This window comes from Panthera onca, chromosome A2 (assembly GCF_046562875.1).
Source record: "Panthera onca isolate mPanOnc1 chromosome A2, mPanOnc1 haplotype 2, whole genome shotgun sequence".
Classification (NCBI taxonomy): Eukaryota; Metazoa; Chordata; class Mammalia; order Carnivora; family Felidae; genus Panthera; species Panthera onca.
The window spans coordinates 4,899,057-4,916,154 of NC_138340.1; the positions used below are offsets into that span (position 1 = coordinate 4,899,057).

The 17,098-nt window shown below is 53.1% G+C and overlaps 1 protein-coding gene across 1 annotated transcript in view; it reads right to left on the bottom strand.

The window, feature by feature from the left end:
* The window catches only part of LOC132675259 (complement C3-like), a 39,605-nt gene extending 25,980 nt beyond the window's left edge, over positions 1-13,625 (bottom strand). Inside the window, exons 1-17 of the mRNA XM_078443494.2 lie at positions 13,477-13,625; positions 12,893-13,085; positions 12,330-12,492; positions 12,163-12,233; positions 10,324-10,418; positions 10,161-10,243; positions 9,988-10,078; positions 9,609-9,711; positions 9,391-9,517; positions 7,775-7,890; positions 7,523-7,669; positions 6,917-7,126; positions 6,591-6,797; positions 6,107-6,265; positions 5,673-5,802; positions 5,327-5,398; positions 4,969-5,166 (exon numbers count right to left, since the gene is read on the bottom strand). Of these exons, the coding sequence (XP_078299620.2) occupies positions 4,969-5,166; positions 5,327-5,398; positions 5,673-5,802; positions 6,107-6,265; positions 6,591-6,797; positions 6,917-7,126; positions 7,523-7,669; positions 7,775-7,890; positions 9,391-9,517; positions 9,609-9,711; positions 9,988-10,078; positions 10,161-10,243; positions 10,324-10,418; positions 12,163-12,233; positions 12,330-12,492; positions 12,893-13,085; positions 13,477-13,553 (2,242 nt within the window). The 5' untranslated portion in view covers positions 13,554-13,625. The remainder of the gene's footprint in view (positions 1-4,968; positions 5,167-5,326; positions 5,399-5,672; positions 5,803-6,106; positions 6,266-6,590; positions 6,798-6,916; positions 7,127-7,522; positions 7,670-7,774; positions 7,891-9,390; positions 9,518-9,608; positions 9,712-9,987; positions 10,079-10,160; positions 10,244-10,323; positions 10,419-12,162; positions 12,234-12,329; positions 12,493-12,892; positions 13,086-13,476) is intronic.
* Positions 13,626-17,098: the final 3,473 nt, after the last annotated feature.

A 17,098-nucleotide genomic window follows, 5' to 3' on the forward strand; every position in this document is an offset into this window, starting at 1 on the left:
GACAACAAAATGAAATAGAACTCATCCAAATTGGCAAAGAAGAAGTCAGACTTTCACTCTTCACAGATGACATGATACTCTACCTGGAAAACCCGAAAGACTCCACCAAAAACTGCTAGAACTGATCCATGAATTCAGTAAGGTCGCAGGATACAAAATAAATGTACTGAAATAGGTTACATTTCTCTACACCAATAAGGGAGTAACAGAAAGAGATATCAAGGAATAAATACCATTTACAATAAAATACCTAGAAATAAACCCAACCAAATAGGTAAAAGATCTGTACGCTGAAACCTATACAAAGCTTATGAATGAAATTGAAGACACAAAGAAATGGAAAAGCATTCCATGCTCAAGGATTTGAAGAACAAATATTGTTAAAAGGTTGATACTACCTAAAGCAATGTACACATTCAATGCAATCCCAATGAAAATAGCACCAGCATTCTTCACAGAGCTAGAACAAACAATCCTAAATTTTTTATGAAACCACAAAAGACTCTGAATAGCCAAAGTAACGTTGAAAAAGAAAACCAGGGGCACCTGGGTGTCTCAGTTCAGTTAAGCTTTTGACTTCAGCTCAGGTCATGACCTCGCGGTCCGTGAGTTCGAGCCCCACGTTGGTCTCTGTGCTGACACCTCAGAGCCTGGAGCCTGTTTCAGATTCTGTGTCTCCCTCTCTCTCTGACCTTCCCCCGTTCATGCGCTGTCTCTCTCTGTCTCAAAAATAAATAAACGTTAAAAAAAAAAAAGAAAGAAAACCAATGGCAGAGGCATCACCATCCTGGATTTTAGCCTATATTGCAAAGCTGTAATCATCAAGACAGTATGGTATTGGCACAAAAGCAGACACATAGACCAGTGGAATAGAACAGAGAACCCAGAAATTGACCCACAAATGTATGGCCAACTAATCTTCAACAAAGCAGGAAAGAGTATCCAATGGAAAAAAGACAGTCTCTTTAGCAAATGGTGCTGGGAGAACTGGACAGCAACATGCAGAAGAATGAACCTGGACCACTTTCTTACACCATACACAAAAATAAATTGAAAATGGATGAAAGACCTAAATACGAGACAGGAAACCATAAAGATCCTACAGGAGAAAACAGGCAACAACCTCTTTGTCTTCACCCGCAGGAACTTCTTACTTAACATGTCTCCGAAGGCAAGGGAAATAAAGGAAAAATGAACTGTTTGGGACCTCATCAGGATAAAAAGCTCCTGCATAGCATAAGAAACAATCGACAAAACTAAAAGGCAACTGACGGACTGGGAGAAGATATTTGCAAACGACACATCAGATAATGGGTTAGTATCTGAAATCTATAAAGAACTTACCAAACTCAACACCAAAAAACAAGTAATCCAGTGAAGAAATGGGCAGAAGACATAAATAGACACTTTTCCAAAGAAGACATACAGATGGCAAACAGACACATGAAAAGGTGCTCAACGTCGCTCATCATCAGGGAAATACAAATCAAAACCACATTGAGATACCACCTCACATGGGTCAGAATGGTTAACATTAACAACTTAGGAAACAACAGATGTTGTTGAGGATGTGAAGAAATGGGAACCCTCTTGCAGTGTTGGTGGGGATGCAAACTCTGGAAAACAGTGTGGAGATTCCTCAAAAAATTAGAAATAGAATTACCCTACGACCAAGCAATAGCACTACTAGGAATTTATCTAAAGGATAAAGAGTGCTGATTCATAGGGGCACTTGTACCCCAATGTTTATAGCAGCGGTTTCAACAATAGCCAAACTATGGAAAGAGCCCAAACACACACACACATACATACAATCGAATACTACTCATCAATGAAAAAGAATGAAATCTTGCCATTTGCAACAATGTGGATGGAACTGGAAGGTATTATGCTAAGCGAAATAAGTCAGTCAGAGAAAGACATATATCATATGACTTCATTCATATGTGGAATTTGAGAAACTTAACACAAGACCAAAGGGGAAAGGAAGGAAATTAAGATAGAAACAGAGAGGGAGGCAAACCATAATAGACTCTTAAATACAGAGAACAGACTGGGGATTTATGGGGGCAGGGCTAGGAGGGGGGAGGAAATGGGTGATGGGCATTGAGGAAGGCACTTTGGGGATGACAACGAGGGGTTGTATGTAAGTGATGAATCATGGGAATCTATTCCTGAAGCCAAGATTACACTGTATATTAGCTAATTTGACAATAGGGGAAAAAAAGAAGTTCCATAAGGCTGGGGGAGAAAACATCTGAGCATATGTAAGCCATATCCTATTGGATACTTTTGTCTAGTTTTCCTCTTTGAGAAAGAAAGTCTGTAGGTCGCTGGAGCAGAAGGCAGCAAGCCTAGATTAGAATAATTTGCACAGACTGAAGATTCAGCCCTTTACTCATGTGTGTTGGGAATCTTTGTGTGTTTTTTGGGGGGGTGGTGGTGGAGGGAGTGCTAGCCTTCCAGCTAAAAGAATTTAGAAATATGTGTCCCCTTTGGTGATGTCTGCCTTTAGGAGGTGACTGCACATTTCTAAGCAAAAATAAATAAATAAAATAAATAAATAAATATAAATATAATAATAGATAAATAAATAAATAAATAAATAATAAAAATATGAGTGTACATGAAAAGTATGTGTTACCATATAAGGATCCATACCTGCTGTCATACAGGCTACATAAAAATTGATTTGGGGGAAATTTTCCCTTGGGTTAAATTTTGCCCTGATCTGATAGCAGAAAGAGGTTTAGAAATGGACTATCCAGGAATAAGGAGGAACTTTACAGTGGAGAGACCCAGCAGACAGCGCCTTAATCACGTGATCAAGACTCACAGCACCAACAATGGGACAAATCAATGTCTTTGGGCTCCCGACATGATGCACTGAGAATCCATAGTGTCTCTCCTGTGACAGTGCTGCCCCCAAATGCAAAACCTGGATGCCATTACGAGGAAGCAAGGAGCCAACCCAAACCGTGGGACAGCCCCCCAAATAGCTGGACGTGAAAGTCACTCAAGACGGCTGTGCTGCCAGGGGTTGAGCCGATCCAAGGACACTAAGGAGACCCCACCAGTAAATACGACGTCTGCTCCTGCACAGATCCTTTTCCTATAAAGGATCCAAGCCAAACCAGACCAGACCAAACCAAAGGGAAACCACTGGCCAGCTTGAACGGGGTTGGAGGTTTTGGTGGTGGTAACAAGTCAACATTAACGTCCTAATTCTGATGACTGTGCTGAGGTTTTGTGGCAGAATATCTTTGCTTCTAGAAATTCCACACGGAGCTAATTAGGGGCCTCAATGGTGCGGCCTCAAATGATTCGGAGGGATAAAAATGTATTTATGCCCATTTCTCCTTTTTCTGCTTGAGAGTCTAAAGATTTAAAAAAAAAAATGATTATGTTTGCTTGGATCGGGCAGCCTGCCGCTATGGCGTTTCCCCATCTTCCTTAGTTTTTAAGCAAAGGGGTTCTGTTTTGTGACTTTTCATCCTGTGGTCGATAAGGTAACTTCCCTCGGTTTCAAGAGCCGCTCACACTGGCCTTTGTTCTCAGAGCCCAATTTGGACGACACAGTTTCTGGTTCCCCGTGAAAACGATGGGATGTGCAGAAGAAGTGTTCAAAGGGCCAGTGAGAAGGGTCAGTGCTGCAAGCACCACTCTGCACACAGGGGTTAAAAAGAGCAATCTGGACAGGGTGGGCCAAGAGGGAATCTGCCAGGGGGACCCTCACGACAGGGGCCATGCTGCCCGTGGTGCGGGGGGCTCTCTGTGGGCTTGGTTTCCACTGCACCCATCCTAGCAGAAAGGCCTTTCTCTACATAAGACACATCAAAAAGCATTTTTAAAAAGCAGACATCAGGCCTCACTGGGCTCAAAGGCTCTGAGCAAATGGCAGGTAGGATTCCCACCAGTTCTGTCAGGGCCACCTTGTGGTGGGGACCACTCTGGTTCTGCTTTCAATGGGCTTCTTGGAAGAGAAATTTCTCTTGGCTTAAGATTTATTTGGCTCGAGATGTAAAGTTTCAAGTGTGCACATGTTTTGTCTTATCCAGAACTGAATGAATGAATGAGTGAATGAATGAATGAATGAGTGAATGAATGAATGAATGAATGAAAACAAATCAACAGATGTTGTTAGGCATTGAGTTAGGTACCTCTTTGGAAAGCAACATAAATGAGTTTTCTTTGGTAAAGGCAGGCTAAAAATGCATCTCAGACAGAAGCATCCTCCCCCTTCAGACAGGCCCACCTCCCCGCTCAGACACAGGCATCCTTCCACCCAAACAGGCCCCTTCCCCCCTCAGATAGGCTCTCCTCTCCGCTCAGACAGAGGCATCCTTCCTCCCAGACTGGCCCCTTCCCTTCTCACATAGGTCCTCCTTCCCCAGACAGGTCCTGCCCCCTCAGACCAAGCCCTCCCCCATCAGACTGGTCCTCCCTCCTCTAGCAAGCCCCCCCCCCCCCCCCCGCACTCTGGCTGGGTCTCCTCCCTCTGACAGGGCCTCCCCACCCAGACAGGTCCTATCCTCTCCCACCAGGCCCTCCTCCATCAGACCAGGCCTCCCCTCCTTAACGGAGCATCCCCACTCTAGCTGGGCCTCCTCCCTCAGACCACAACCTTCCTCATCAGACCAGGTCTCCCCTCTCTCACTGAGCCTCCCAACTCTGGCTGAACGTATTCCCCCCTACTGGGCCTTCCCGCTCAGACAGGTCCTACCCCCTCAGACCAGGCCCTCCCCTCCTCGGACCAAGCCTCCCCAGTCTGGCCAGCCTCCCCCCTCAAACCAGGCCCTCCCTGCTCGCACAGAGCCTGCCCCTTAGACCAGCCCCTCCACCCTCAGAACAGGCCCTCCACCCTCTGACCAAGCCTCCCCACTCTGGTTGGTCTCCTCCCTCAAACCAGGCCCTCCCCCCCTGACCCAGCCTCCCCACTCTGGCCAGCCCACAGGCAAGTGGACTCACTCCGGGCCAATCCCAGGTGGGCACTACGGGTGTGGTTGAGCCTCAGCTGGGTGATGTATTTGCAACAGTCCAGGAAGGCCTTCACGCAGGAGGCCTCGTGCTGGATGAACCGGGCCCTGCGCTCGCACGAGAACTTCATGGGGTTCTCCCGCATGCCATGTTCACAGCACTTGCGCAGCTCCTTCGGGTACTGACCCGCTGCGTGGACACGACACCGGTCAGGGCCTCAATTGGGATCTCAAAGCAGGAGGAGCTCGGGCGGACCACGGGTAGGACGTCCCCAGGGCCCAGCCCTGCCCTCCTCCCTCCTGGGCTGGATCCCGGATGGGCAGGGTTTGGGGGGAGGGGGGGGGCCCACCTTTGTCCATCCTCTTCTCTGTGAGCATCACCGAGCGGCGGCGCCGGGTAGCTGGTTTGGGGCACTCGGGATCTGAGTGGAGGGCACACGCGAACAAGATGTGTTAAGCGTCAACTGAGGGTCCCCGATGTCCTCCTCTCAGTAGCCGTGAGGGAGGGGTGTTGCTGCTCCCATTTGACAGATGAGGAAACTGAGGCTCAGCGGGCAGTGATTCACTAGGTGGGGGCTGGGGCAGGACTTGAACCCAGGGCCCCCACCTATTCTCAGCATCTGAGGACCTCAGAACAGTGCCCTCCACCTGCTCTCAGCATCTGGGGTGGAGGCCCCACCCCTCCCTGGCCCTCACCTGTCCTATCCGGGGTCTGCAGGTTTGTGTTGGTCTGGAAGGCCAGCCCTGCGTCCGTAAAGACGCCGGCATAATCCTTCCCGCTGCCTGGAGTGCAGCCAATGTCAGCCTTCTCCACCATGTTCCAGATCTGCGGGAGGGCAGGGGTCGCGGGCAGGCCTCCACCACCAGGCTGACATGTCCGACCGCCCCTGCGTTCTGGTCCCAGGCCCCTCTCAAAGCTGTGTGCACAGCCTCCGCCAACCACCCCCAGCGCGGACTCCTCCATCTACGCTCCCACCCGCGGCCTTCACTTCCGCGCCACGTCTGTGTCAGTGCCAGCCTCCGTCCAGCCCACGCCTAACCCCACTTCCGGTTCCCTTCTGATCGCCACCTGCGCCTCAGCCCCAAGCCACCCCTTTGCCTCCGCCACACCCCAACGGGATAGGGCGCACCTTGCTCTGAGTTAATTTATTCTTCTTGTTCAGCACGAACACGCCCTTGTCCACCGCCACAAGCCCTACTCGGGCTCCTCTGTCACCCTCAATCTTGAGGGTCATCTGCTGGCCAGGTATGTACACCCTCTCTTCCTTCCTGCCACTTTTCACCACCAGCTGTTGGGGGTGGGGCACAGAGGTGGGAGTGAGGGGTTAGCCCTGCCAGGCTGGGTCTCCATCAGCAGTCAGCCCAGGGCAGTGTCCGTGCTGTGCTGGTCAGGAAGGGGCAACCCTGGAGACAGACAGACTGAAGGCAGAAAGGCCAGCAGGGAGGGAGATACTGAGGCTGAAACAGAGGTGGGGAGAGAAGGAGCTGGAAAAGGAGAAGATGGGCCCCGGTTGGGGACCCCACCCAGAAGGCTGGAGAGAGGCAGAGACGGAGCGAGCACTGGCCAGGCGGGGAGTGCCAAGATGGGTGCAGAGGAAGGCTCCGGAAGCTTACCTTGCCCACACAGGAGTCCTTGACATCCACCCACACGGAATCGGCCACCACCTCCCTCTGGCCATTGTTGTTAATGAAGGTGTAATAAGCCACCAGGCGGAAGGAAGGAATGAAGTCCTCAGTGATGGTCAGGGGCAGCACGTACATGTCCTGGCCGGACTCCCGCGTCTGACGCTCCACCTTCAACAGCTTCCCTTTGTTCATGACCTGGGGGAGACAGGTTGGCGTAAGGAAGAATCAGCAAGGTCCGAGGGGGGGGGTAGCCCTGGACTGGGGGTGCTGCAGAAGTAAGGAGGAGGGTCTGGGGATCCTAGGAGGGCACGGACCAGGTAGGTGAAGTAGCGGATATTGTTCTCCTGGGTGGTGGTGGGGTCAATTCGCAGGTGGAAGTTGACGTTGAGATCTTCCCCTGGCTTGAGCTCCACGCGAGGCACAGAGATGTGCAGGTAGTTATTACTCATGGTGCTGTAGGGTTGGGCGTTCATAGTCCTGTTGGTCTGTCGTGACTCCGGGATACCGTCCTTCCTAGTGCTTACCTGGGTGAGGAAAGGGGGATGAATTCTGGCCCCCCAAAGATGTCCACATCCTAATCCCTGGGACCTGGGAATACGGTACCTTCCCTGGCCGAGGGACTGTGCAAATGGGATTAAGGGTCTGAGGATGGGGAGTCTGTTTTGGATTATCCAGGTGGGTCAGATGTAATCACAGGATCCTTATAATAATATACGTATGCAGATGGCCAGACTGCTGGTGCAGATAAGATCCCCTCTATGCAGATGAGAACACTCTATGTGAATGGCAGGATCCCCTGATACAATAAAAGGACCCCACTCCTCACGTGGCAGGATGACTGTGGTAGAGGACAGAGTTCCTTCCTGCAAATACAGTCCCCTATCTACCAGAAGTGGGGCTAGAGGTGGGCGAGGACTCACGGTGATGGGCAGGGACCTAAAGGTTTTGTGTGTGTTGATGATCAGCTTGGCCACGCCGTCTTCCTGGGTGAAGGAGCGTGATTTGGAGTACTGGGTCACCACGGGGACGTTGCGTGCTGGGGAGCCGTCGGGGTTCGTCACAAACACCTGCGGGTGCAGTGCAGGGGCAGGTGGAGGGCGTTCAGGTTGACCCAGAGGCGTGGCTGATGCTCAGGGGAAGGGTGGGGGAGGCAGCCCTACCCCCAGTCTCACCATGAGCTCAAAGGGCATGCCTGGTTTGAAGAACTTGGACGTCTTGGTGAAGTGGATCTGGTAGGGGGAGGTCACGATGGGGATCCCGCTGCGCTCCGCCTCCACCATGTCGCTGCCTGAGGGGGCCAGCCGTGAGGGCAGGTTCCTGGGCCACCCCTCCAGGTTGGACCACACCTTACACTGGGCCTCCCTCAGACTGGGCCTCCTCCATCAGACTGGCTGGAACCTTCATTCTGTTCCTCCCCCATCAGACTGGGTCTCCTCTGTCAGACAGCTTCCCACCTTCATACTGGGCCTCCCCTCTCAGACTGGGCCTCCTCTATCAGATTGGATCCCACTTTCATACTGGGCCTCCCCCCTGAGACTGGGCCTCATCTATCAGACTGGATCCCACCTTCATAGTGGGCCTCCCCCTTCAGACTGGGCCTCGTCTATCAGACTGGATCCCACTTTCATTCTGGGGCTCCCTCCCACCTCAGACTGGGCGTCTTCTATCAGACTGGATCCCACATTCATTCTGGGCCTCCCCCTCAGACTGGGGCTCCCCTGTCAGACTGGATCCCACCTTCATTCTGGCCTGCCCCCTCACTGGGCCTCCTGTATCAGACTGGATCCCACCTTCATACTGGGCCTCCCTCAGACTGGTCCTCCTCTGACAGACTGGTTCCAACCTTCATACTGGGCCTCCCCTCTCAGACTGGGCCTCCTCTCAGACTGGATCCCACCTTCATTCTGGCCTGCCCCCTCACTAGGCCTCCTGTATCAGACTGGATCCCACCTTCATACTGGGCCTCCCTCAGACTGGTCCTCCTCTGACAGACTGGTTCCAACCTTCATACTGGGCCTCCCCTCTCAGACTGGGCCTCCTCTCAGACTGGATCCCACTTTCATCTGGGACTCCCTCCACCCTCAGAATGGGCCTCCTTTGTCTAACTGGATATCACTTTACTCTGGATATTCTCTCTTACACTTGGCCTCTCCCTTCAGACTGGGCCTCCTCTATCAGACTGGATCCCACATTCTACTGGGCCTCCCCCTTCAGGTTGGGCCTCCTGTATCAGACTGGATCCCACTTTCATTTTGGACCTCCCCCCTCAGACTGGGCCTCCTATGTCAGACTGGATCCCAGCTTCATTCTGGCTTCCCCCCATGAGATTGGGCCTCCTCTATCAGACTGGATCCCACATTCATACTGGGCCTCCCCCCTCAGACTGGGCCTCCTGTATCAGACTGGATCCCACCTTCTTACTGGCCTCCCCCATCAGACTGGGCTTCACTATCAGAATGGATCCCACCTTCATTCTGGCCTCACCCCATCAGATTGGGCCTCTGCTATCAGACTGGATCCCACATTCATACTGGGCCTCCCCCACTCAGAATGGGCCTCCTCTATCAGACTGGATCCCACTTTCATTCTGGGGCTCCCCCCACCCTCAGAATGGGCCTCCTTTGTCTCACTGGGTATCACTTTCCTCTGGATATCCTCTCTTACACTTGACCTCTGCCTTCAGACTGGTTCTTCCCTGTCACACTGCATTCCACGTCCATTCTGGGCCTCTGCCCTCACACTGGGCCTCCCCCCTCATTTGGGTCCCTTTCCTCAGACCAGGCCTCACCTGAGTGCAAGATAACGGTGACAGACACGTACAACGACTTCCCCACAAGGGCATCTGCTCCGGAGGGTTCCACCCCGCTCAGCAGGACCTTTCGTTCCAGCCTGGCCTCCCCACTGCCATCATTGATCTGGGGGAGGAAGGAAGGCTCAGAGAGGGGGAGGGGCGCAGGTGAGGGAGGGGGAAGTCCAAAGTGGAGGAGGCTCAGAGGGGCAGAGCACCTGAACACGGGTGAGGGACTGGGGCAGCGAAATCCTCTGTTCACCATCCTGGACCCCAAAGATGACGAAGGCTATTCCATCCACATTCTTCCCATACAAGAACCTGAGAGGCAAGAGGGTCTCAGATGCTCCTCTCCTGAAGGGCGAGCCTGCCTGCAAACTTCCACGGACCCCTGGTCCCTCGCCTGGTGCTTACCTGGCCAGTATCTGGTTCTTCACTCAGCACCCACCTGGTCCCACACCTGGCCACACCGCACCCGGGTTCCCTTACCCGGCCCCTACCTGGCTCCACCCCTAGCTGCCAACCTGGCCCGTCATCAAGCCCTCACCTGGCCGCCCTCCCCTCCCCTCCCGCCTGGCCCCATTCCTAGCCCCTCACCTGGCCGTGATGGTGACCTCCAGGCCCTGTGGGTCATCAATGTAGTAGAATTTCTCTGTAGGCTCCACTTGGACCTCAAAACTGGGCAGCACTGGGGGCGAGACGGCACCAGTAGGCTGTCAGCACTGGGCCTGGCACTTGGGGCCCCCACCCTGACTCCTTCCTCCTCTTACCGTACTCCTTCACCTCGAACTCAGCAGAGAATACCTGCTGCGGGGCATCTTCATAGTGGGCTTCTATCTTCCACTGCCCTGTACTGTGGGGAAAGCAGGTGAGTGAGCCAGCCAGACGCCCTCCCTTGGCATAGGGAACCCCCTCTAGGAGGGCTTGACATACTTGACCAGCTCCGGGATGTTCCAAGACAGGGACAGGATGCCAACCTGGTTCTGAGAAGACAGGGAGTCCTTCTTGATGAGAACATTGTCGGGGGTCTGTGGAGACAGGGAGGGCGTGTCTCTTCAGAGACCTGGCTTAGCCCCTAGGCTCTCTTCCTCCTCTTTGTGTCTGGACACTCTCTGTGTGTCATGACTACTGGGGCAGTGGTTATGAACATGGACTTGAGTCAGTCAGCCTGGATTCAAATGCCCACTCTCCCATTTACTCGCTGTATCACCTTGGGCAAATTACTTGATGTCTCTGTTCTCAATGTGCCCATCTAGAAAAAGGAGAGGAACATAGCCCCTACCTCACTGGCTTGGCACATGATTCATGTAAGCTGGAGCTCACTCTCGTCGGCGGCTGTCTGAATACCGATAGTAACTAGCATTTATCACCTACTTTGTGCGGGACCCTGTGGTAAGCATCCTATGGACGCTAAGTCACACAGCATTGCCTACCTTTGACTCTTTGACCTACAAGAATACAAAGTCGTGTGGTTCAGCCTAACACACAGTATGTCATTCGTTGCAAATAACTAAACACCAGGAGACATCATGTAAAAATCTGGCTTTCTGGCTTCTCTTGGAAATTGGGATAACCGTGGATACGGGTTCCTGTTGGCACATAGCGACATTTGACTGGAACTGGGCAGAGGCTCTACCGTTAGAGGTGTGTGTTCTCCGTTCCCCACAAATCCCACTGATCCCCACAGTCAGCTTGTGGCTGTCAGGACCTGGTCCCTGTTACCTTTGTGTGATTGCAAGAAATACTCATGACGATCCTCTGAGAACGACCTACCTCTTCCCTCTGTCCTTCACTTCCTCCTTCCATTCCCCCTCCCCCCCACCCCTTTCCTGCCTTAGCCCAGAAAATTGTAATGAAATTACTGTATGCCAAGCACCCATCCTGTCTGGAATTTAGGTTCTGTGGAGGTCTAGGGAGCGGGCAATGAGCAAATGAATACATTCAATTTATAGGATGCCTAAAGGAGATGACAGGAAGGGAGACCAGTGGAGTGTGTGTGTGTGTGTGTGTGTGTGAGTTGGAGAGGGTGTCTGCAATTTTACAGGTCCTCAGAGAGGCTTCCCTGTAAAATTGTGCCATCAGTGACATTTGAGCAGAGACTTGAATGACGTGATGGGGCAAGCTATGTGGGTATTTGGAGGAAGAGCGTTTTGTGAGTAGTGGGGGAACAGCCTGTGCAAAGGTCCTAGGGCTGGCTCTTTATGGCAGTTGGAGGGACAGCAATAAGGCCCATGTGGCTGGAGCAGAGTGAGTGAGGGGACGAGGGGGAGGAGAGGAGGAGAGGAGGACAGGTAGGGGACAGGGCAAGTCTTGCAGGGCCTTGGGGAGTGCTGGGAGGACTTAGGCTTTTACCCCAAGTAAGTGGGAGCTCCTGGAGGGCTCTGGGTGGAGGAGGGTGGGACATGAGTTGGGTGCTCAAGGCTACCCCCTGGCAGCAGGAGGCGGATTGGGCTACAGAGAGTTTTTATCTGTCATCTCAATCTTCAGCTGAGAAAACCGAGGCCCAGGAAGTTGAAGTGACCTGTCCAGAGTGACATGGTCCCCAGAGATTTGCCTGGAGCCAGAATCCATGGGCAGAATCATCAGTGAGCCTGGTATCCCTGGATCTCTGCCCTGTGTCCAGGGCTCTTTCTGTGTTCAAGGCTCTACACATTTCTTTGCCTTTCGGCCTCTGCAGTCTTGCCCTTTCCGGAGTCTCTTTCTCTGTCTCAATCTCTTTGTCTCTCCCTGAGTCTTGCCTAGGGTGTGTGTGGGTCCCCAGCTGGCTGATACCTGGATGCTGACGACAATGGCCCGGCCCACAGGCAGTAGGTCATTGTTGACCGTGAAGATCCGATAGAGGACTGGAAGATGGTGGGAAAGAAAGGAGGTGGTGAGTGAGGCCACGCCCCTCCCCACAATCTGGCCCCTGGGTCCTCAGCTGCTGCCCAGCCCCTTACCCGTGGAGCCTGGGGTGTAGATGGGCTTGTCAGTCTGGATGAAGATGTACCCGCTCTGAAAGCTGACCAGCACTACGTTCTCCACCACGGTGCCCCCAAAGTCTGCCTGGACAGTCACGAATTTTTTCTCCTTCCCTGATGTTAATTCCTGGGTGGCTGGGATCTAGGCATAGCCAGAGAATAATTGAGATGTTGCCTCCTGGCCCCTTGCCCACATTCAGCCCCAGGCTTTCAGTGGGGTCCACACCTGCCTGCCCTTCCTGCCAATAGCACCTGTCCACCACTCCGGTCTCCCTGGTGTGCCCAGGTTGGGAGCGGAAGGGTAGTAGGGGAGGGAGCAAGGGTCTAAGATGGGTAGGGATCAGAAAGGGGGAAGAGTAGGGGGAATTAGACAAGGGGCTCAGAGGACCTCACTTAGGAGAGGGGCTCAAAGCTAGGGGCTCAGGATAGAAGAAGCTAATTGAAGGAGAATTCTCAGAGAGAGGAGGGGCTCCAAAGTGGGAACTGCTCAAAACAGGGAGGAGACTTAGACAGGTGGGAAGGGCTCCAGCAGGTGCACACACATTGATGTTGACTGTGCCCATGTGGTCAGTCTCCCTGATCAGAGCAATGGTCTCGCTGAACATCCTTTCCTTCTTGGCAGGGAAATCGTAGACGCTGACTGTGACTGCAAGGTTCCCTCCATAGTCATGGGCCTCAAGCAGCACCTTCTCCTCGTTTCCCAGCCGCAGGATGTTGGGGGTGATCATGGAGAACCTGCAGGTCGAGTGGAACACGGGATGGAGCTGCCGTTCGAGGGACTAGGGTTCCAACCCTCACCCACATATCACGAAGCCCCCAAATCCTGTGAAGTCAGATCTCCAGGCCTCCAAGTGATTCCGCAGCCACGGAATCACTGAACACACCACAGGCACCCAAACCTGTAGACCCCTGCTTCTAGAAACATCCGCCTCCCATTGTAACCCGAGTGCCATGAACCCCCAGCTCATGAAATCATGAGCTCACAGGCAGCCCAAGTCCATTCACATCCCAACCCGCTGACCCCTGCCTCCACAGACACCCACGTGCGCCCTGGATTCTACTAGGACCTGAACCCCACCCCCACCTCACAAGTAGCCCGGTTTGGAGAAGGGTCATGACCACTCACATGGGGTCCCCCGGTGCCAGGGGCAGGGTGGTAAGCAGCAGCAGCAGCAGCAGGCTGGGGCCTGAGGCAGGCCCCATGGTGCAGGGACGGTGGAGGGACAGAGGGACGGAGGAAGCGGACTGGGAGGGAATGAGCAGAGGCTGCTGGAGGCTGCCTTTTATCTGGCTCCCGCCTCCCCCCTGCAACCTCAGCCCAGCCCGCAGCTCCCGTGGCTTCCCCCTTCCTGGAGCTGCCCCAGATTTCTCAATACCATTTCCTAAGTTTTTCAATCCCTGGGGCCAGTGTGTCCTGGGGTAACTAACCCAAGGGCATGTCCTCCAGCAAGATGGACACACCTCCCCCCTGCCAAGGTCTCCCTCAGGGTCAAGGTCAGTTGGCAAACAGGGACCTTTCCCTGTTGCACCTACTTAGCGGTGGAGGAACACTGAGGGCCAGAGAGCTCCCCACCCCAGGTATCTGGGCCTGGCGCCCAGTCTTCTTTTGGCCATGCGTTTGTTAACCAATGCCTTCCTATGGGTCTATCTCTATGCTGGTGGCTGGAGTCCCTCTTCTATGCTGGGGTCAGACTGAGGGATCAGGTCCAGCACAGACACTCCTGGCCCCACGGTGTGTCTTCCCAGTGGAGAAGAACCCTGCTTTGTGGAGGGTCAGGTAAAAATTCTCAGAGGAGGGGACATTTCAGCTGGGCTTTGCTGTATGTGTAGAAGTTCACTCTCTCAGTGAGCATATATTTTAATACAAGTGGAACCTGGAGCTCCCTTCATGTACCCTTGTCAGGATGCCTGAGAGACTATAATGGTTAAAAAGGAAAACTTTCCTCATCAGTGAGGCAATTTCCCATTGCTAGCTTTTTTTTTGTCTTAACATTACAGTATTATCATTAATATCATTAAAATTATTATTATTCCATCTGTATTTAATTTTTTATGAATAGCTAATATCTTCCTATGGTTCAACACCTAAAGGGTCCACGTAGATGTACAGGGAAAAGGCGATTTGCCTCCTGTTCCCGTTCCCAACCATTCAGGTCTCAGATGCCACAGTGAAACCAAATCCCTTGTTTCCTTCCAGAGATATGCATTTTGAATGCTCGCAAGTTTTAAAAACAAATTACCAGTCTTCTCTGCCTGCTATTCTTCCTGGTCTCCCTGGGTTACGCCTTGCCTTTTTCGTAAACAGTATCCCTCAGAGATCGTTTAATATCAGTGCCCAGAGAGCTTCCTTGTTGTTAAAGGCAACTGCCTCCTATTACATTGTGTGAAAGCGACCCGCCTCTTCTGCGTGGACAGACTTCCCTGGACACAGTGAGTGGTCTTGACCTGCATCACTTTCCAGCTCTGACACTTAGAGGTATACTTTGGCACTTGATTAATAGCCACGCTGAGCCTCAGTTTCCCCCGTCAGAGGAGGTTGTAATAGCACTCACGTCACAGTTGTCATTGCCACGAAAGGACATGACCCTGGACCAAGAGCTACTTGCATTAATAATCCTGCAAGATATGGCTGTATTTCCCTCCGTGATTGTATTGATTTACATACTTGCTGGCCTTGCAGGAAATTGCTGGATTTCCCCACTGTCTCACCACGACAGCATGTTGGCAAAGCTTTGCGTTTTTGCCTCAGTGTTATTTGATGTGTGCCTGTTGGATTCCCAGCAAGGTTGTGCATCTGGGGGAAGGGGTGTGTGGAGTCCGGGGCACAGGAGGCAACAGGTATGTGGGTGGGGGATCCTGATCTCCGAAGGCCTGGTTTCCAAAGTCCCAAGGAAGGGGTTAATGGGGAACCCAGCTCTGATTTCCTGTAAACCATGTGCCTTTCCTGGCCTAGGCTCCATGCCTGGAGTTGGGGGAGGTGTGCAGACACAGAACAAACCTGGACCCTGTCTGCCTTGATTGCGTCACCCCTTCTTTGGGAGAGGGAGGGTGCAAGCACCTGCTTACTATCCAGAACTGAGATTCAACTTCTGAAACAGGGGTTGGGGTACCTCCTAGGATCCCCCAAATCTCAATTACTCCCACTTTCCTCCCGCACCCCATTTCCTGGTTGCATTATAGCCCTAAACATTCAGGGTTTCTGCTTTGACTGTCTTGGGAAGGTATTCCTACTGGCCTGTGCCTCCCAGCAAGGCTTGGTTCTGGCTTTCCCAGAGCCTCAGTTAATCCATCTGAACAATGGGATTGATGATAGTTGCTGCTGTTTTGACAAAGGTGCTGATGCTTCAGATTAAGAGGTCTGCAAAGGGTCCTGGCCCCGACCTCCAGGAAGTGACCAGAGGGGTGAAGGCAGAAGCAGAGGTGGGCCTGGGAGAAGGAAGGGATTCTTGGAAGCTTCATCCTGGGGAATGTGCATTTGTGCCCAGCAGTGTGGGAGAGGGATGGCAGGCAAGAGAAGCCAGAAGGGGAGAGAGAGGAGGAGGCCTGGAGGATGGGATTCCCGTTAGCTGGCGTGCCCTGCCCAACATTCCAGCTATGGAGAGCGGGAGGGCCAGGCTGCCTGGGTTGAGGCTAAGTGGGGTCTCTGGAAGGCACTTAACCCTAACACAGTATTGGCTATGTGTCCCCGATTCCAGTTGAACTGGTGTCCTGAGTTTCGTCTGGCACCCCAGCTGGAGGAAGGAGAAGGGGAAGGAAGGGGGAGGATTTCTGGGTGGGGGGAGCCCAGGCACCCCTCTCCCTCCCACCCCCTTGAGTGCAGTGATTTCCCTGCTGCACCCCCCACCCTCACCCTTGAGTCGGTGCCAGGCCTGGGAACAGCGGGGACTGCCCCGCCCCTCCTGGCCCCCCACTTCCAGGATGGGGTCCTTGCTACACTGCTTTCTGAGATTTTCCCTCCAGGACCCATGGCCTGGGCCCCTCCCCCACCATGCAGCCCAGGCCTCCCCTTCTCCCCCTACTCATTACTCATTAACTGGAAGGTAAACTTGGCCCGGCTGGGTTTGATCTGCCCCATGGCTGCTTCCCCCGCTCCCCCTGCACCCCTGACTCAAGCTCAGGAGAGGCCTGAGCATCAGGGACCCCCACCCTGGAGGGTGCAGGGGCAGGCTGGACATTCACAGCCATGAATGTCCCTCTGAGAATTGCGTGACAAGCCAGTGGCATGGGGCAGGCAGAGGCTCAGCCTGGTGCCCTGCACGTGGTGAGGCCTCACTGCACATGGACTGTATGTTTATTGTTTCCAACACCTGCTTCTCTTCCTCACCTTGTTTCCCTGACAGCCCTGCCCGTCCTCCAAGCCGTCCCCCAGCGTCCTCCCTCTCCCCTGCACTCACTGTCCCAGTCCATCTGTCTGTTGTCTGCACCCCTGTGGTCTGTGGCCTCCCTGCTGCAGAATCACTCCTTTCAACTCATCTACTCTACAGCAACAGGGGACTTTGTGTAAAAACACAGCTTTGTGACCCTGCAAAACTATGGTGTAGAATACGCGTATGCACGCTAGTGAGTTGGTCTCCATGAGACTCAGACGCAGCACTTTATTTCGTGAAACTTGTTTCTTCTGCATCCCTGGTTTGCAGACCAAGAGACTGAGGGCTTTGAACACCTGCCCAAGATCCTCTAGGTGGGAGGAGCTGGGATTTGAACCCAGGCAGCCGGGGTCCAGACTTCAGGCTCCTAAGCTGTAGGAG